The sequence below is a fragment of the Notolabrus celidotus genome, chromosome 15 (genome assembly GCF_009762535.1).
Source record: "Notolabrus celidotus isolate fNotCel1 chromosome 15, fNotCel1.pri, whole genome shotgun sequence".
NCBI classification, from domain to species: domain Eukaryota; kingdom Metazoa; phylum Chordata; class Actinopteri; order Labriformes; family Labridae; genus Notolabrus; species Notolabrus celidotus.
This window is the reverse complement of record NC_048286.1, coordinates 21,440,632-21,460,312: the sequence shown is the minus strand read 5'-3', so window position 1 is coordinate 21,460,312 and position 19,681 is coordinate 21,440,632. Positions and strand designations below refer to the sequence as shown.

At 40.5% G+C, this 19,681-nt stretch overlaps 1 protein-coding gene and 1 long non-coding RNA gene across 4 annotated transcripts in view; one reads left to right on the top strand and one right to left on the bottom strand.

Annotated features, from left to right (window-relative positions):
- Nucleotides 1–38: 38 nt before the first annotated feature.
- LOC117827348 (neurabin-1-like) lies at nucleotides 39–13,361 on the bottom strand. 3 transcript variants are annotated; one of them, XM_034703911.1, is made up of 19 exons: nucleotides 13,230–13,361; nucleotides 10,971–13,042; nucleotides 10,266–10,398; nucleotides 8,362–8,482; nucleotides 8,165–8,269; nucleotides 7,372–7,462; nucleotides 7,116–7,262; nucleotides 6,772–6,825; nucleotides 6,185–6,285; nucleotides 5,887–6,015; nucleotides 4,866–4,962; nucleotides 4,708–4,777; nucleotides 4,394–4,530; nucleotides 3,031–3,257; nucleotides 2,723–2,788; nucleotides 2,116–2,314; nucleotides 1,826–1,924; nucleotides 1,460–1,648; nucleotides 39–671 (listed from the first exon to the last, which is right to left on the bottom strand). In XM_034703911.1, the coding sequence occupies exons 2-19, from the start codon at nucleotides 12,723–12,725 to the stop codon at nucleotides 432–434; spliced, it is 3,960 nt and encodes a 1,319-aa protein (XP_034559802.1). In that variant the 5' UTR covers nucleotides 12,726–13,042; nucleotides 13,230–13,361; the 3' UTR covers nucleotides 39–431. The 3 variants fall into 3 exon arrangements, with proteins under 3 accessions (XP_034559802.1, XP_034559803.1, XP_034559804.1); XM_034703912.1 differs by having other exon boundaries at nucleotides 13,182–13,314; XM_034703913.1 differs by lacking the exon at nucleotides 1,826–1,924.
- A 1,436-nt stretch (nucleotides 13,362–14,797) lies between these two features.
- Nucleotides 14,798–19,681, top strand: part of LOC117827347 — a 7,740-nt gene continuing 2,856 nt past the window's right edge. The window contains exons 1-2 of the long non-coding RNA XR_004634192.1: nucleotides 14,798–15,119; nucleotides 15,433–15,501. This is a non-coding gene — a long non-coding RNA (uncharacterized LOC117827347). The remainder of the gene's footprint in view (nucleotides 15,120–15,432; nucleotides 15,502–19,681) is intronic.

Sequence of the window (19,681 nt, the reverse complement as noted above, 5' to 3'; positions counted from 1 at the left end):
TGATTATTGTAGGCAAATGCAAGAGTTGGAAGCATGAGGAAAATGTTTAAATCATTATTTATTAATACATAAAAAAACATTTACAGCAAATGCATTTGTGCTTAAATCAGCACTGTGTGAAAGGTTAAAATTCTTGTAATTATAATTTAAAGCTCATGAAAGTTAAAAAACAAAACACTTCAGAAGTATAGCAAACCTGTCAGATATATGGTGGACTCTGGTGCAAGAGTCCACCTCTGCTCTGGTCTAAAGATCATTATTACCAGTTAAAACTGATGCGTGTTCTTTATTTTAAATGATAAACACTAAGCAGTGAAAAGTGGAGGATGTGTGCAGTACATCTAGCTGATTCCATGAACGAAACAGAAGTGTGTTTTTGTGTGCAAGACTGCAAACAGCCCCATGCTGGTGCAGTTTCTCTGACATCACCTTTACAAGAGCGACTCTGTTCTTATTGTTTTTCCAGTACGTCGGACATCTTTTACAGACTTCTCCAAAATCATCCTCCCTCGCTCTTCATTCTCCTTATCCAAAACTGCATTCTTCTCTTTTACATTTCCTTCCTTCAGCCTCGGTTCTCCTTTCTTCTGTTCCTTCTCCTCACATTTCTTTATCTCCTTCAGCTTCTTCTTAAGTGCAGAGCGGTCCCCGTGACTACAAACCCCCAGAGCCTGTGGAAAGAGAAGGGTATTACCAATGTAAATGCAATCAGAATAGAAGATATAAGGACACTGTACTAGTTCATGGCCCATGTTATCTTATCACATCCATCCATCCATTATCTTGACCGCTTATCCCGTTAGGGGTCACAGGGAGCTGGAGTCTATCCCAGCTGACTTCGGGCGGAAGGCAGGGTACACTCTGGACAGGTCACCAACCTATCACAGGGCTAACAGAGAGAGACAGACAACCATTCACGCACACACGCACACCTATGGGCAATTTAGAGTGATCAATCAACCTGGTGAACATGTTTTTTTGGACTGTGGGAGGAAGCCGGAGTACCTAGAGAGAACCCACGCATGCACGGGGAGAACATGCAAACTCCACACGGAAAGGCACCTGCCCGGCCGGGGATTTGAACCAGTAACCTTCTAGCTGTGAGGCAACAGCGCAACCCACTGCACCAGCGTGCAGCCCTATCTCATCACATTGGGTATAAAATCAGCATTGCAGTAATGTCAGAGGCTATCTAGAAACAATGTGGACATTACATACTTTGTCCACTAGAGAGCACTTCTTTTCAACATTCCCTTACAAATAGACTGAACTAGGATTCTTCTTCTTCTTCAAAAATAAAAATGAATTAAGCTACATTGCAAAGACTGTTTAAAAATGTATATATGAATATATGTATATATATATATATATATATATATAAAAAGAACCTGAACCTGAGCCTCAAAAATGTTATAAATCAGTATCTGTCCATCAACATCTTCCTACTCTAAATACTCACTTTTAGTTTCTCACTGTCCAAGTTGAGGAGCTGTGTCCCGTCCACTCCTCTCGCAGCAAAAGCTGATGTGTACTGGTCCATGTTCATGGCGATTAGCCACAGACACACCTGCTGGTTGCTCCACTCCAACACCGGTCGACTCTGCCACTGGTTGTTGTTGTTGTTGGGAAGTGGGTCATCGTCCAACGTCTGACAGCACACCGGAGACGAAACGCAAGAAAAAATGGAGGAGATGAGATGAAAGAAAATGAGAGGAAACTGTAATCAAAGACGAGAGTAGGGCTGGGGAATCGCTGTTTGGACTAAGAAGTAAAGTCCAAGGGAAGAAGTTTTTAGAAAGTATGAAAAAGAAGAGGATAGTCTCACCTCAGTGGAGGAAAAGGTGTATGTGTAGGAGTGTCCAGAGACAGAGTGATCAGAGACATGACCCTCCATGCTGGAGCTGCGCACCGGAGAGCCAATACTCTGGAAGCAAGAGAAGAAGACCACGACTGCCTACAGGCTCAGATTCACACGTGTTGTATGCATGCGTGATCTTTTAAAAGGAATTTAGGTTGTGTAGAAATATAGATCCAGACAAAGAAGGAGGAAGGCATACAAACAGCCTCTTTTAAACCCCTGTTATAACATGTGAGCCTTCATGGAGCCTTTCTTACCTGATCTCTTCTACCTGTGGTGGTCAGATACGGCAGGCTGCTACTGGACACGGAGCGGAGTCTCTCCCTGCCTCGTTCCACATCTTTTTCTTTTCCTCTCTCTCCAAACCAGGGGAAGGGCAGGCAGGAAGGCATGGAGGTGATGGAACCTGATGGAGAAACTCCAGCAGGCTCATCTATCAGATCACCACAGGACGCCCTGTCAGGAAAAAAAAGTTACATTTTAAATTATTTGGTATTTCATTATTGGATTTGTATCTATGATTATCTAGAAGCGCTACATAAGTCTTATCAATTATTATCAAGATTATTTCTAATTAATAACATCGTTTTTTATTATTGTAAGTATTATTTTTTTATCATTATTATTATTATTATTATTCTTTTTTTTTATGTGCATTATTATTATTTTTATTATTAAATCATATGTTTCAATTCATTTTTTCATGTATTACAATAAGTTTGTTTTGAGGATTGTACTTCCAATTGAAAATGTGCTTTCACAAGCCATTGGATTTGTACTGGAGTGACAGTGTGTAAGTTTAAGTCAAAAATTAAATATGAAGAGCCTAGTTTGATATTTTCTGCTCTTTACATAATATCTTACCTGTTGTTCATAGACCTTTTGCGTAGTTTCTCACTTCTCCTTTTCCCGAGAGACTTTCGAAGACCACTGAAGCAGAATTAAATTACATCAAACAATTAAAACTATAAAAGAAAAAAATCTCCCATCGGCAAATATGTCCAGTCAGTGTCTCGACTCCACCTGAGACTGTGGCAAGACAGCAGAAATGTGCTATGGCTGAGAGGGAATATACAAAACTACTATGGCTTTTAGGAAAGCGAATAAAACAGCAAACATTCCTGATTATTTTATCCTCGGATCTAAAAACCAATGAGTCCGTGACCCTGCACCTGAAGTCTGGAAATTTCCTTTTGGACCTCCTGGAGGCAGAGGATTTGCAGGATGAGGGAGTGGCAGTGTCGTTGATGTAGACAGGAGGTGTGAAGTTGGAGCTGGTAGGCGGTTGAGAACTGAGGGATGGGAACGATGAAGAACTGGAGAGGTCACTTCTGCTGATCCTTTGAGCTACCGTAGAGGCAGACAGCGATGTGCTCTCCTGTTTCTGATGATCTTCTTCCTTAAATTAAAGATTAAATAAAAGAAATTCAGTCATTTTTTCTCTTGATAATAGATATTCTCCCTCTATATTCCTGAGAAAAACAACATAACAGAGACAAAGCAAATACAAAAATCAGCTTAAAGAAAAGGCAAAACAAGAACTCTACTTCTACTACATTCATGTTGGGACTTTTTCAGCTACAACAACTATTACTACTACTTCTGCTATTACTATCAGTATTTTCTCTCTCTCTCTCTCTCTCTCTCTCTCTCTCTCTCTCTCTCTCTCTCTCTCTCTCTCCCCCTCTCCCTCTCTCTCAACTCAACTCAACTCAACTCAACTCAACTCAACTCAATGGAGGCAGATGGCTGTCTAACATGAGTCTGGTTCTGCTCAAGGTTTCTGCCTGTTAAAAGAAGTTTTTTGGGGCACTGGTGGACTAGCGGTCTAAGCGCCCCACATACAAAGGCTACAGTCCTCGTCGCAGGGGTCGCCGGTTCGATTCCCGGCCATGACCATTTCCTGCATGTCTTCCCCCACTCTCTCCCTGCCTTTCCTGTCTTTCTTCAGCTGTCCTATCAAACAAAAGGTAAAAAGCCCAAAAAAATATAACTTAAAAAAAAAAGAAGGATGTTTTTCCTTGCCGCTGCAACTCGCTAAATACTGCCAGGTGCTATACTCATGGTGGATTAAGATGAGATAAGATAAGTCCTGTCTGTAAGGTAGGACTGGATCTTATCCTGTCTTGATGTTGGGTCTTTGTTAATAATTTAACATGGAGTACAGTCTAGACCTACTATGTTTGTAAAAGAGTCTTGAGATAAAGCGTATTGTGATTTGCTGCTATACAAATAAAGATTGATTAATTGAAATTCGCCATGATTTGACTTGTTGAACGACTCCCATTCCTACACTTCAGTTTGTATCTCTAATGTTGCAAAGAAAACATCACACTCTGTTTATGATTATATACAACCACCTTACATACCTACACCTTTTTTTATCAGCATCAGAGTCATGTGATCTTCTAAGTAGCATCTATTTTGGTATAATGCGTAGCTTATTCGCTTAAATTGATTCATTTACTGCCTTTTACTATTCCCTGTATTTTTCAGCAAGACTATCCTCTGTTACTTTTTTGCATCTTGCCCTACCTGTTTCCTGAAGCTCTCTCTGAGTTTGTCTCGGGATGGGGGGTGGCGCTTGGATTTCTGGGCCAGCTGAGCTCTGGCTATGTGAGCGCTGGAGTCCAGACGTCCTGTATCGGGGACTGGAAGACACCAGTCTGAACCTGAGACAAACACACATTTCATGTTAAGTCAAAAAGTGTATTTTCATTCAAAAGGTTAAACAAAGGTAGACTAATTTATGAACATAAAAGTGTATAAACGTAAAATATCTGGTTTGTGTCACACAGTCAAAGACAGTCACATCAACACTCTGCAGTTACAGTACTTTAGCTGCTTACCTGTGACTACAGAGTCCAAAGAGTGGTTCTGTCTTTCAGGTACATGCTCTCTTCCCTCCAGCTGTGCTATCTGTGATAAAACATGTGAAACAATGACTACAGAGCACAAGCAGGATCAGTAAAGCAAATCCACACAGGACTGAGAAGTCTCCTCTTACCTGGATTTGCAGTCTTTCAACCGTCTCTCTGTGCTGCTTATCTCTCTCCTCCAATTCCCTCCTCAAATCTGCTTCTCTTCGCTCCCTCTCTTCTTCACTAAATAGAAAAGACATGACTTAACAAGTTTAATTCCAAATCTTAAAGATTTAAAACTTGCAAAACTTGTAGAATCTTACAGGATGGTAAGAGAGTATTAGGCCATGTTCACGCTGCAGGCAAAAGAGGCCCAAATCCAATTTTTTGGGGGTCATGTGACCAGGTCAGATTTTTTAGAGGCAGTGTGAACACTCAAATCTGGCCCAAATCTGTTTTTTAAAATCAGATCTAGACCACTTCCATATGTGGTCCAGAATCAGATACAGATCTGATTTTTTCAATGCGACCTCAGTGTGAACGGCCAAGGCGGATTTGATGCGCATTTGATACTTTCACGTCACTTTATAGATGGAGATGGAGCGCCTCAATTGAGAGTCCTTCCTAAGGAGTCTTGGGGAGAGCCGCTGACAGATGTAATTGAAGTTGCCCTCGACATCTGGAAGTTTTGAATAAACTCTGTCTCTGTGAAACTATTAACGCTGCAGACCCACAACTCCTGACTCCGTGTCCGCATCCACATAGACCTTTCAATCGTATTTGCGGCCACAGCTTTGCAAAAAGCCGAAACAAGTAATTTGGCTCTCTTTTTCTTTATACTTGACCTCCTCCACACCTGGTCATTCATTCTCCGGCTCCCACTGCACAGAAACTTTGGAACAAAGGCAATAATGCTGACTTCCTCCATGTTTACGTTTATGAAACAGCTGCATGTGACGTCATTGTTACTGTTCTTTAGCGCATGTGGGGCAGTTCGGATCCGCAAACAGTTCACACTGGAATCAGATACAGGTCACATTCTAGATGGTAATGTGAACAGGCAAACAAAAAATTGGATCTGAGCAAAAAATCTGAATTGAGCATGAAGCCTTGCAGTGTGAATGTAGCCTTAGAGAAATTACTTGATTGGATTGACTAGATAATTACCTGCTCTGGTATTCTCGGATCAGTCTCTTGGCCTTGTTGTATTTGATCTCCAGGCTCTCTGATTGGCTCTGGGCATCAGACAGTCTCTGGCTCACCACTCTGCACAGTGTCTGGGCCTCCTGCCAGTACCTAATAAAGAGAGTGAGGGGCATTTATACCCTTGTAACTATCAATATGATCCTCATAATGAATTTTCACATGACTATTAACAGGGTTTAGGCTTGACTTAAGAATTGATCTGTATATACTTGAGAAGGATCTTGATGAAGATTTACTTTAGAAAAAAGGGTCACCATACTTCTCTAGTTTTTCAGCTTTGTCCTCTTCATCCTCAGCTCTCTGCTCCAAGTCGGCTTTCTGGCTCTCCCAACAAGCCTGCCGTTCCTCCCATGTCTTTAACTTGGCACACATACAAGTAAAAGAATAAGTTATACATATTTGTACCAATGCATGTTTTTTTAAGTAGAAGAAAAAAAAAAGAGAGAGTCTTTTTGTTCTTTCATCAAACGTTTCAAACTATTCTTGGAAGCAGAGAAAACTGTGCACTTTTTCAATCCTCACATCAAAATCTTTTTGAAACGGCACACGGAGTATTCACTGATCTAACACCGCCAGAAAGACGAAAGACACATTTTCTACTGAACGGCTTTAGCCAACCCAGTTATGTCAGAGCCGTGATTACTTCAAGGCAAAAGGCGGAAAAGCAGGGGGCCGACGCACACAAGTGCTGGATTGCGGCCTGTGTCCTAGTAACTCTAGAGCGAGCCAACTCATACACAGTTAAATGGGTCAGACTGTTCCAAATGTGGATTCAAAAGGTGGCACATTAATGTGAGCACAGTTATTAGTTTGTGTGCCAGAGTCAATGTCAGCTGATCGACCTACCTTTGCTCTCACATTGTGAAGTTTGGCTCCTTTGCTACGAAGTTTTGACTGAAGCTGTGAAGACAGAAATGTGGAAAAATCAAATATGAATGTGTTGAATGTGTGAACAAAATGAGGTACCGTTATTTGACCTAAAATGATGGGCAGGAGAATAAAACTCAAATTAGCATCGCTTCTATAATAGAAAAATAAAGAAATAATATATATATTTAATATCTTGTTTTCTCTTAAGATGAATATACCTCTATAAATATCATTCTTCATAATCAGAGAGACGTCTTCCTTCAAATTAGTGCATGGAAAACTATACATTTCCCTGTTATATGACTTTGCATGAACAGTACCTGCTGGTATTTGAGGCAGAGTTGATCATGGTCCACACAGGAGAGAAAAGTCATATCCTCTTCTTCATCTTCCTCCTCTTCTTCAACCAATGAGCCCCTCTCTGACATGAGCCCATCGTAATCCTCATCTCCAATTGAATCTCCACTCTTCATAGATAAAAAAAAAAAAGAAACCAATTTTAAAAAAAGTTCAGTCAAACTATGTCGACCACTTAAACCGATGGTAACTCCGCTCCTCTTTTTTGGGAAAACGCACCTGTCTGGACGTTTTATCCATTTCCAGGCTTTCATTGATCAGTCGCGCTACCTCGCTCTCCACCCCCTCCCTTTCTCGGCCAATCAGAAACCTGCAACCGGGGGAGAGAAATCAATTGAAGCTGTGAGTAATTATCACACAGCAGAGAGTTGGGACCTTTTCCCAGCACACTGTTTGACCAGTCATAGCAGGTAAATCACAGGTGCTGTTTCTAACATGAACAAAGGCTCAAGATTAAATTACAGTGTGCTCATCCTTCATATTTGGGCTTCTTCTCTACAGTGGCATGCAGAAATCTCTTCTATTGTGTTGCATATTGTCATTATGATAGTGTTTGATATTATGTTTGATAGCTGCAGACATAAAGTACAATGAAGTGCAGAAGTCAAGCTGACAATAATAACCCTATGATATGATCAGAAAAATGGTTGGCAGCACTTTCAGTATCATATGTACTTTACAGGCTGAACATCCTAGAGGCAATTTTTAAAAATCATCCTTTAAAACAACTTCTTAAGGGAGAGAAATTATTTTTATCTTTCTGTCACGGTTCCCTCTTAAAATAGCTTCAGTAATGTAACAAACACTCTGAAGTCTGCCACTGTCACTGATCAGATGGCAGTTTTTTTTAAAATAGTGACTAATCAAATACCTCATACCTCATCTCTGAATCATTCCTTTGAAAGAGTTCAAACATTACTCCCAAAGCAGCAGCTTTGTATGTAACATATGTGGAAAGAAAAACTCGGGATGAGCCATCCACACCACATTGCTCTGACACTTTATGACATACTTGACCAGGCCTGATGTGTTCTTAAGGACTGTGGCTGCAAACAGCTGCGACACTCCGACCAAGCTCAGCCCGTCCACCTCCACAATCTGGTCATTCACCTGAATCCTAGCAAACAACAAAAAGAAAAATACATAAATTGTAGTTCAACCCAGACTGAATCCTCTGCAAAACAAGACTCAAGCTGAAATGTACCGTACCTTCCATCCTTCAGAGTTGGTCCTCCTTCAGTGACTGTCTTAACAAAGATTCCAAGTTTTTCCAGTCCTTGGTCGGCTCCTACGCCCATCCCGATGATACTGATGCCCAGACCATCTTCACCTACAAGAAAATGACATCAGGAGTCTTTTTTTTAAATCAACAAGCAAAGTGTTATCTCCCTGTTAAGAAGCTAAAAGTACATAAAAGAAGAGGGAAAACCTCCTCGGATGAAACTTAGTTCATGGAATAAGAGTTGAAATTAAGTATACTATATATATTAAGTAAGATGTATGCATTTCAACTCATTATGTGTCATTTTTTTATTGTTTACTTGTTAAAATAATGGGAATATTAAGTTTTCCTCCTTCTCATTGTGGGACACATTGAAGGTTTGTTGTGTGATTTGTGTAGGATCTGTTCTATGCTCACATGTTTTCTTTAAACTGTAGAGTATTATACGTTGACAGCACTGTCTCTGTTGTCCATTAATTGTGAGTGGAGTTATAGTGATTGGGAATCAGTTTTTTCTTTGATATATTTATTTTAGTTTGACTTGTTAAGTTATTCTCATCTATTTATGTGCAACAGTATAATGCACTAGTATAATGCCAGAAAATAGTGAATAAAGGGGTAGGATTAGAAACGTTTTAACTTCTTCCTACTCCTTTTTGAACATATAAAGTAAAATGATTCAGTGTTTGCTAATGGAACTGATTGATTTTGTTTCTTTTGTATAACTATTTCTTATTTTTTTTATTGTATGTTCTTATAACTATTTCTTCTTTACTAATTGTATAGGTTTTTTTTCTATTTTACTTTTACATAATTGCAATAAAGACATCAAATCAAATCAAACAGTATCTGCTTTAAATGTTTATATTTTCACCAATAATCTCACAATGAGTATTTCACATTTTCTGTTCTTTTTGTTTTCAGTTAATCATTATCATGTGACCGTCTTTGTGTCATATAAGTACGTAGATGTAGTTTTATGTACCACTTTTGTCTAGGGAAAATGTATCTTGGGGGCATTTAATTAGAAGTTAATTCATCAACAGGAAAATGACCAACAGGAAACTCAATTGATTTGGGAAACAAAAGATGGAAAACAGGTACTTTGTGTCAAAGCACTGCTACTACACCGTGTTCCAAATTATTATGCAAGTTGAATTTTTGTGAATATTTTAAAAACTATGTCAACAGTCGTTTTCAAATTCGTTAGGAAGTCAGATCGCCTCATGAACTGGCCTGCCTGCTTACTCGATTTCAACCTGACTTAGAACTTGTGGTCAATAATAAAGAAGATAATTTACAGTAATGGCAAGAGATACAGCTCAAAAGAGCCTCTTTGGAAAGCCTTACAAGGTGCAGCACACAGTGTCAGCAGAGAAGTCATCAGAAACCTCACTAAATCTGTTTACCAGTGACCTCTGACCCTCACTGAAAAAAAAAGGAGGTTATATTGGACATGATGTTTTAAAGACATTAACAGTTTTATTCTGTATACAAATGTAAAGAAAACTGTTGTTTTTGTTGAAGTTTGAATACAGTTATAGTAAATATTATTTTCAATCAATAGAACGTTTAAAATGGTGCCTAGTTTTTAATTTCACAAGTTATATGCTCTTATCACCAACTTGCATAATAATTTGGCACACTCATTTCTGTAGATTCTGCATTTATTTGAAAATACAGCTGAAATTCATTTTAACATCACAGTTGAAGAAATATATTCACTATCGGACTTCCTAACAAATTTGAAAACGACTGTTGACATAGTTTTTAACATATTCACAAAAATGCAACTATACATAATGCATAATAATTTGGAACATGTTGTATATGACCTCTTACATTTTTTTTTTTAATCTTTCTGGGGTTTTAAAGTGAACAAGTTACGCACCTTTCTCTATCTCTACCGGAAAGACGTTCATCCTGTCCACTCTCTTCTCCAGCTCATACTCTGCCGAGGCGGACACCGGGTCAATATCCTCATTGTGTCTGTCGTAATCTGCATTAGAGTAAGTGTTGAACACCTAAAAGAGAGCATCAAAAGGACAGTTTGAGTCACTGCAAAGGGCCTCAGCTTACATTAACACATCAAATTAAAGTCCAATTAAGAAACTGTGCCCGATAGCTTGAACATGTGTAAAGCACGACTGTAAAGCTACATGAAAACACCTTGTTTATGTTGGCAAATGTCTCAGTGTGGGATCGAGAAAGAAAAAGACATACTATAAATGCGTAGTTAAAGGATTGCAATAAATCTCAATGCAAACATGACTTCCTGTAACTGAAACTAAATGCGTTTGTAATGAATTGAGCCACTTTAATGCCTTTCACAGCCACAGGAATGCTTTCTGTGCAGAGCGCTGACAGAGTGAAGCATGTGGAGTCTTGCCTTTCCTCCTCCTCTGATGGATTCGAAACATTGCTTTGGGCTAACACTTCTCTTACATGAAGTCAAAAACTCGCTGGAACGGACATTCACACAAATCTACAAATTAAGAGCTTCCTCAAACACAAGAATTATGGGACGAGTGGCCCTGCAGCTGTGAAGAATGGACCCTGAAAACCTTGATTTTTTGAACATCTTTCTTTATCTTACCTTGATTGGCGCTGTGGAGAATTTGACCATTCTGTTTGCAGCTTTCTTTTCATCCTCATCTTCCTCATCCGACAGAGCAGGGATGCCAGGAATTTCCTCATACTTCAAGCGGTGTTGACTATCTACATTTATGGAGTTTTCCAGTTCCTGTTTTGTTGAAAGCTCATGCACAAAAGCTGCATTTTCAATCCCTAAGAAAACAGCAGATTCTGTCTGGTCCTCTTCACCTCCTTCATCTCCTCCACTGTCCCCTCTGCACTCCTCCTGCTTGACGTCCTCGTCGGGCTCCTGCAGCTCAGATACTGAACTCTCGCCCCTCTCACTTTCCTCCTCCTCTTCTTCTTCTTCTTCAGTCTGACTGTCTGTGTATTTTTCTTCTCCTCTGCCTCCACTTTTCCTCTTTTCTACATTGTAAAACTTAACTTCTACCTCCTCTTCCATCATGCCTCTCCTCGTCCATTCCTCCACTGCTGCATCTGTCATTTTCTCACCTTTATCTGTTGACTTCTGAGTCTGTGCAATAAACTTTCTGCTGTGCCCCTCCCATTGTTCATTCACCTGCCGATACTTGTCTCCACCACCTTCCCTGACAACCGTACTCTCTCTTAAACACGACATGCTGGCTGGTGACTCTTTCTGGGGAGGCTGAAGTTTTCCTGCTCTTGGTCCTTCTTGATTTTCTACTGTATATGCTTCTCTTTTTGTTGTTTCCATGTAAGGTTCCTCAAAAACATCATCATCCAGATCTGTAACACTTTCTCCCACACCTCTGTTAATGCTCTTTTCCCTTTCAAGCCAGTATTTGACCTTCTCTTCTTCGTTCTCATCACTTTCTGACGACTCAGTCTTTACGTCCACAAGCTCTGCCCTGACTGGCCTCTCCGGAGTCAAGCATACACCGTTTGTTGTGCATTCCTTGTCTAGTTTTGAGTGTGAAATTTCATCATTTTCATCAGGACAGGAAGCAGATTTTTCCCCAAGACTGTCCCATTCAGGAGATTTAGGGGTTGTCAGGGGGGCTGGTGCAGGAGGCTTTGGCATGGAAATATTCATGATGGTGGGTAGGTTTATTGATTCCTCTCTATCAGAACCCTCCTCCTCTGTATCCTTCCTATCCTCACTCCCCTCTTCCTCTTTATCCATTTCACTGCTTCCTCCTCCATACTCCTCCAACTCCTCTCTTTTCCCGTCTTCCATCCCCTTGCTTCCTCTGCTGGATACTCCTTTCACAACTTGCCCTCCACCTCCTCCAACCTCCATCGACTTGGTCTCAAACAACCTCCGGGTTACAGTGAACCTCTGAGCAAGAGCAGCTCTTTCAATATCCGTGATCTCCTCTGATCGGGATGGTTTATCTTGCGAAGCTGACGAGCTGCCAAATGATAGTTTGGATGATCCAGAAAAAGGTGAAAGCTGCAGCTGTGGACCAGGATTATGGGGAGAAAGTAGGGGAGTGGAGCCAGAACTCAACACTGGACCTCCATCTTGTTTCAGCTGCTGGCTGTCCATTTGCAGAAAGATGTTATCTCTGATCTTGGTCCCTCTGGTGCTGGGGATTCTTCCTCTGGTGCTGGTGGTGTTGCTGGTCTGGGACATGATGGCATCTGACAAGCTAGATGGGAGTCTGTCAGCAGCTTTGGTCCCTGGTGTTAGACCGGTCCCAGTGTCAAAAGAACATTTGATGGCGTGAAAGTCAGACCTATAGGTTATCCTGTGAGGGGAGGCACTTCGGCCTTTGCTGTCCGTTCGCATCATTTGGAAATGGAGGTTTTCTGGAGAGAGAATAAAACTGGAGGTGCTGAGAAAGAAGCTTCCACTGCTACTGAAAGCACCTGTACAGGTAAAGAGCAGGTAGGTTATGTTTGAGGATTTGCTGGTACACTGGAAAAGTAGAAATAAGGCAAGAAAAATGCTGGGTGAAAAAGCTGGTGGTGTTTTTTTTTTTTAAGGAGGTTAGGCTACTGCATTTGTTTGGTGACTGCAAGAGGGAAAGTCAAGCTCTTGGTTTGGAAACTCCATTTTCCTCAGGTGGTCTTCAGAAATTAATTCACCATTACTTCTGCTGGAGTCTCCTGGAGGAGTAGTTAGAGAAAAGACAGAACACAACAGACATTCATTAAAGTGAACTCACACGACCCAGCAGGTTCATTACTTCTAACTTAATTACTGTCCAGACAAACTACCCAGAAGCTTAACTAAATGATGACTCACAGCTTCCACAGTAGGATGAAATCATCAGTTCTCAAGCAAAGTACTCACAACTGGGGTCGAAACGTTTCTCGACTTCGTCAAAAACTCAAAACGTAAGCCTGCCTGAGGCTTTTCTGTTTCACTGCTTGTTACAATTCACCTGTTTGCAGCAGCAATGAAGTCCTTTGGGCGACCGCTGCGTTCAAGTACTGTCGGAAAATTGGGAGTAAATTGCACAGGGACTTGGTTAAAATATTAGGAGCAGATTAGGCGACATTAGCATACTTCACTGCATAATGCTCAGAAAATCTCTCTGCTTTACAATGGTTGTTTTTTTTGTTAATTGTTTTTGTTTAGCTTTTTGTTTACCTTGATATTTTCTTAAGTAACATATGCTGCTGTTGTAGGTCCATGCTTCACTTACTTACCATGTGCAGTTAATGGTTCTTTTTTTCCCTTTGCGCATGTCTCTCACTTTCCCCATTAAGATGTGACTGCTAACTGCGTTTGGTGTTTATTTATAACATCCTCAAATATCAGTGACTGATCAGCACTGCGCTTCATGTTTACCTTGTTTGTATCTCAATAAAAAGTTTTGACTAAAAAAAAGAAAATATCTCAATGTCTCGGGATACTACATAAAGAATTCTTGCATTTAGTTAGTTGAACATGGCACTTATAAATCTCGCCATTAAAGGCCCTGTGAGGAGTTTTTAACTGGCTGAGAAACAGACTGAAAATGATACAGATGCCTCTTTATGACCTTTAATAGCAAACAAGACCATCAGCAACAACACTGACACCTTCTCTGTAGTCATTTTTAATGCCTGAAACCGCCCTGAGGGGGTAGGTGCCAGACCAGATGATGGACATCTTGCTTCAGAAACAGCCTTTATTTGACTGTTTCATTGAAAATAATCACATTGCCTTATAAAGTTGGCTGTTAAAAGACAACAGGACGAGGTTTTTGTTGAAAACACCACTTTTGCATGAATAGAGGTATCACTTTGTCCACAATGGGACGCCAGAATCGATACAAAACAAAAGTTCCTCACGACAGCTTTAAGCAAAACTACTTTAACTTAAGATAAAATAAGATATTACTTTACTGATCCCCGGGGGGGAAATTCAGTTATTACAGCAACCCAGACATAAGTACATTCAAGAAGAAGTTACAATGAGTAAAATTAAATGAAATAAAATTAAATAGAATAAAATAAAACAAAAATAGATAAATAAAGAAAAAACTACAATTTAGATATATACAATGTTACAAATGGAATTTAGATTAGATAGCAGTAATTACAGGCAGTATTAAAAATGTTTCAGTAAGCAATACATAAAAACAATATGGGTATGTAGTATGACCGTGAGTTGTAGTAAACAATAATAATGTAATATAACATAATATAATATAGCAAGATAACTTGATTTGTGGCGTGTAATGTCCTCCCATCACTGTAACCGTACAGTGCAACATCATATTACTAATCGGTTGCTTGGATTCTAATGATTCATTCCTGTCAAACTAACCTTGATAGTATTCTTGAATGCAAGAGCAACACTAACACGAGAAATGGCTGGAGCTGTGGTTTACGATAGCATGTGAAGGCAGCAAATCTCACCAACCTGGCTTTAGTGCGCGCGCAGTTTAAAGGTCGTGACAAGCATTGGACTGCCGTGAATAACAAACAACAGACGATCAACCCAAACCGGACTATCATCCAGCTGTAATGTTATCTTTGTGTTATTATAACGCACTGTGCGTAAAAAGGCGCCTCACCGTGTAGTTTGTTTCCAGTCAGCCGGTGCTGGCGGCTCCCTCGCTGTGATAAATACAGACAGATGGCGACTCATGTCTCTTAATACTGTAAATGGATTAACCTCATGTAATCCTGTGTAAACTACTCTAGTAACTGTGAAAACACTGACGGGAGTGAGTACCAACGCTGGGTCAAGGTAGCATGTATTTGCAAGGCCAATCATTGTATCTCTATCCTTTTGGTGCCCTATTGCCTAATTTACCATCAGTAACATTAGGAAGTCTTAACATTTCAGTCAGTGCTGTAAAAGTTTTGCTATTTGTATCATATAAACATTTATAGTATGCTCATATAGCCTAATGCTAGTGATATTATTTATCATAACATATGTGATGTTGTCTATTCTTAATAGGCAGTATTTGATTTCATTATACATTGAACATCTACAGTACTAGCCTGTTAAGCATGCAGGTTGCAGCTACATTCACTTACCTTTACCTGTCTTTCAGCATCACTGCCGGTATTGTCATCCTCTGTGAAAAGGCGTCCCTGCAACAGAGGCTCTCCTGGGCTCAGAGGTAAGCTCTGTGAGGATATTCACCTGTGTGCATGATGCAGGTGACTGAAATCAGACACATCTCCCACTGTCTACCTGTATGTGTATGAGGCAAACTAGAGCAGTGATGCAGCACCTGCTGGTGTATGTGTGTGTGTGCCTTCCCTACCTGTGTGTGTGTGATGCCAGTGGGTGAGTCGGTGCAGTAGCTCTGTCTGTCTGTGAAGCTGCTGGCTTGTGTGGCAGATGGACTGGACCGGAGTGGACTGGACTGGACTGGACTGGACTGATCCGTGCAGAGCCAAGAAACAGTTCTGCTTGATGTGACCTGGATCTGACTGGAGACCATTGTCCCAGGTGGCACTGGGACCTAGTTGATATAAATACTGGCCAATCACAAAAGCCCTTTTCTGAATGAGGCTAACCAAAAGAGAGAGGGGAGGGAGGAAAAGTGATTTGAAGTAGTAGATGGAAAATGAGGGTGTGATGTCAGGGTGGGTGGGAAAGTAAATTTAGCGAGGTAGGGGCTCTGCAAGACAGGCAGAGCAGATGGAGACAAAGGATGGAGGTAGAAATTGAACCTGGATTTCTACCAATATAAATGTGACAGCACGTGACTTGAGCTATAAATGTGGATGAAACTGTATTTTACAGACACAATATCAGCTGGCGAATAACAGAAAATCCTTTGTATTTAACTCAGCAGAGGTGTGTGTAATATATGGCGGGTAAATGAGAAATACAGACATCTTTGTGCTGACATAATCCTCAACTCCAATTTTTCTCACCAGCAGCAGCAGCAGGTCACCTTGACTTTTACAGAAGGCTCGCATAAGGATTTTGTCTGAAAATCGGGCATGATGACAGTCGAATCTACACACAATATTTACCATACAGCCTTTCAGTGTGTCACAGAATTTAGATAGAGGGATGATGAGGAGGAGGAATTTAGCAGGTGAAGGGGTAAGGAGGGGGCTCATGCAAGAAATGTTTCTCAAGCGTTTTCTTTTCTATTTCTATGCTTAAATTGAGCACAGTCAAATCATGTCATTGGCTACCACACCAAGCCAGAACACACAGATCTGTCACGCTGTGTGTATTAGAATGCGTTGTTTTATCAGTTGTTATAACCCTGCTGGGTTGAGTACTTGATTCTGTGGGTCAAAACTGCACCACAGACATCCTGCTTACCCATGTCATATCAAATCAATCTGCTGAAAGGAGAAAGGAGTCTGGCATATTTTTTTCATTTTTTCATTTCATGTCTGCCTGTTGACACTGTGGCAAAAATGTTAGCTCCTATCTCAGGCTCGTCTTTAATTGAGAAAAGTCCCTTTCTCTTTGTGTCAGGGTTCAAATTCACAACATCACTCATTTACTATAAAGGTGCGTCTCACTAAATTAGAATATTGTGAAATATATTCAGTAAAAGGTTCAATATATTCAAAAGTGAAATATAATTTATTCCACTCTGGTGACATGAAAACTAGAAATTTTCAAGTATTTTTCCATTTTAATTTAGATAATTGTGGCCTATAGCGCAAGTAATTTAAATACTAATACTTATCTCAAAATATTAAAATATTTAATTTTGCATAAATTTAGCAAAGTGTATAAATTACCATTCACACAGAATTCTACTGAATATCTCTTAGTCTGGTTCACAACAGGCAACTACAATAATGGGGAAGACTTGTGTTAATGGACAACCTCCTCAAGGAGGATAAGTCACAGAGGGTCATTGCCGAAACGGCTGGCCTTTAGTGGAGTGCTGTTTTAATGGAGCCAAAACGATGACTTTAATGTTTGGTATTGAAAATAAAATTTGGCATTGAAAACACAACCTGAAACTGAAAAAAAGAAACTCTGGCATTGAAACACTTGTATTGTAAAAAATTTTAACGGCATTAAAACAGGTATTGGCATTGAAAACGTTTCACTGAAGTTAAAATCACACAAATCGAATGTTATATTATTTAATTTCTAGAATTTTTGCATTCTAATATGTTTTTGAATGACACTCATATTATGTTTATTTGATGTCACTTTTTTTTCAATGACAGATAATTTTTTCAATGAAGCATTTCTCTTTTTGAATGCAGTTTTTTTTCAAAGTTTGGTTTTTCAGTTTCAAATTTTTGTCACTGTTTTGGCACGGAGGGGAGGGTTTGAGGGGAGGGACTATGAGGGCGTGATTTACGTATCATTTGCATAATTTTTAGTCACGTGACCACCACAGAAGCCTTGAGGGCAAAAAAGACCAAAGTTACATGACTGCTTCCATTAATTCAGACGTGTAAAACCGTCTCTTCCTTACTGAAAGATTACCGTCAAGCCTCGACACTAAATATGAACCTTCTCCTTAACTTACCTTTTTATGCATACAAATAGAGAGTTGACTGGAAGGGAAAAATGTGGTAGGTAAAGGTGTCTAAGCAACAGGGATGACTGCAGCTTTGGGAAGATTGCCAAGGAAAGTTGATTTAAGAACTTTAAAGAGCTGTACAAGAAGTGGACAGAGACTTGTGTATTTCAGAAGTGTGTTGTGGGAGCTTCTGACGTCTAAGCTGAAAATAAATTTCATTCAGAAATGAATGCCCTAGAGTCTGGAGGAAAAATGGAGAGGCTGAATTGGAGGCATTTGAAGACCTGTGTGACGTTTCAGCAGTCTATGATGATTTTGGGTGCCATGTCATCTGCTGGTGTTGATCCATTGTGTTCTATCAATGCTGTTTTTTTCCCCTAGCGGGCATAGCACCTGCCCATAGCGCCAAAACTCCAACAAAATGGTTTGCTGTGCATGATATTACTGTGCTTCATTGGCCATCGAACAGGCCTGACCTGAATCGTATAGAGAATCTGTGGGACATTTGTTACAATGTTACAATGTTACAATGTCATTTAGCAGATGCTTTTATCCAAAGCGACGTACATACGAGAACAAGAACAACACAAGCAAAGATCTAGACAAGAGGAAACAAGATCAGTAAGAGTAACAAAGCGCTTCAAGTCAATCTGGGTGCAGGTACTGCCAAGCAGTGTAAAGGCAATGCACAAAAGTAAGTAAGGATTTTTTTTATTTTTTAAATAAGGAACATCTACAATGAAGCAACCAAACCATTTAAGACTTTCCGTTATCATCATCAACAATTAACATCACCACAATAATGACCAAAGTACCAAGTGCTGGGTCACTCAAGAGCTGAACACAGATTCCCAGAGTAGAGCTGGAAAGTGCGAGTCAATTGTAGCTGGACGACATGATCTGCCACTGGGGACAACAGTGGAGAACAGTCTAGCTAAGTGCATAGTGTTTCCTAAAGAGCTGGGTCTTTAATTGTCTTTTGAAAGTAGACAGGGACTCTGCAGATCGAATGGAGTTGACCAATTCATTCCACCATTTAGGGGCAACAGAAGAGAAGAGTCAAGCTAGTGATTTTGAGGCCTTGTGTGCTGGAAGCACTAGGCGCTTTTCAGAGGCTGAGCGTAGCGGGCGAGAAGGGCAGTAGACCTGGATGAGGGGTTCCAGGTAAACTGGAGCGGTTTTGGTGACTGCTTTGTAAGTCATGATTAGAATTTTGTATCTGATGCGAGCTGCAACTGGAAGCCAGTGTAGCGAAATGAGCAGGGGAGTGACATGAGCTGTCTTAGGCTGGTTGAAGACCAGACGTGCTGCTGCGTTCTGGATCATTTGCAGAGGTTTAACTGTGCATGCAGGGAGGCCTGCCAGTAGAGAGTTGCAGTAGTCAATGCGTGACATTACAAGAGCCTGAACCAGAAGCTGTGTTGCATGTTCTGTCAGGTAGGGTCTGATCCTCTTGATGTTATAGAGGGAAAAACGGCAGGACCGAGCAATCGAGGCAACATGAACCTTGAGGGTTAGCTGGTCATCGATCATGACACCCAGATTTCGGGCAGACATAGTGGGCATGAGGTTTTGAGATCCAAACTGGATACGGATCTGTGGGTCCGTAGTGGGACTGGCTTGAATAATAATAAGCTCAGTCTTGGACAGGTTGAGCTGTAGGTGACGTTTCCTCATCCATTTAGAAATGTCAGCAAGGCAGGATGAGATCCCAGCTGAGACAGTTGTGTCTTCATGTGGAAAAGACAGGAAAAGCTGTGTATCATCTGCATAGCAGTGATAGGATTTGTCAACAGGAACACACAAAATATAGACACGAGGCCGCTTTCAAAGCAAC

What these genes read in the sequence shown, in the direction of transcription:
- LOC117827348 (XM_034703911.1), bottom strand. Translation starts at nt 12,725, where the DNA reads ATGATGCGAACGGACAGCAAAGGCCGAAGTGCCTCCCCTCACAGGATA. An exon ending in AAAGCTGAAAAACTAGAGAA is followed by an intron (nt 6,016 to 6,184) that starts GTATGGTGACCC and finishes TCTCTTTATTAG; the next exon opens with GTACTGGCAGGAGGCCCAGA. An exon ending in TTTGGACTCTGTAGTCACAG is followed by an intron (nt 4,531 to 4,707) that starts GTAAGCAGCTAA and finishes TGTTTGTCTCAG; the next exon opens with GTTCAGACTGGTGTCTTCCA.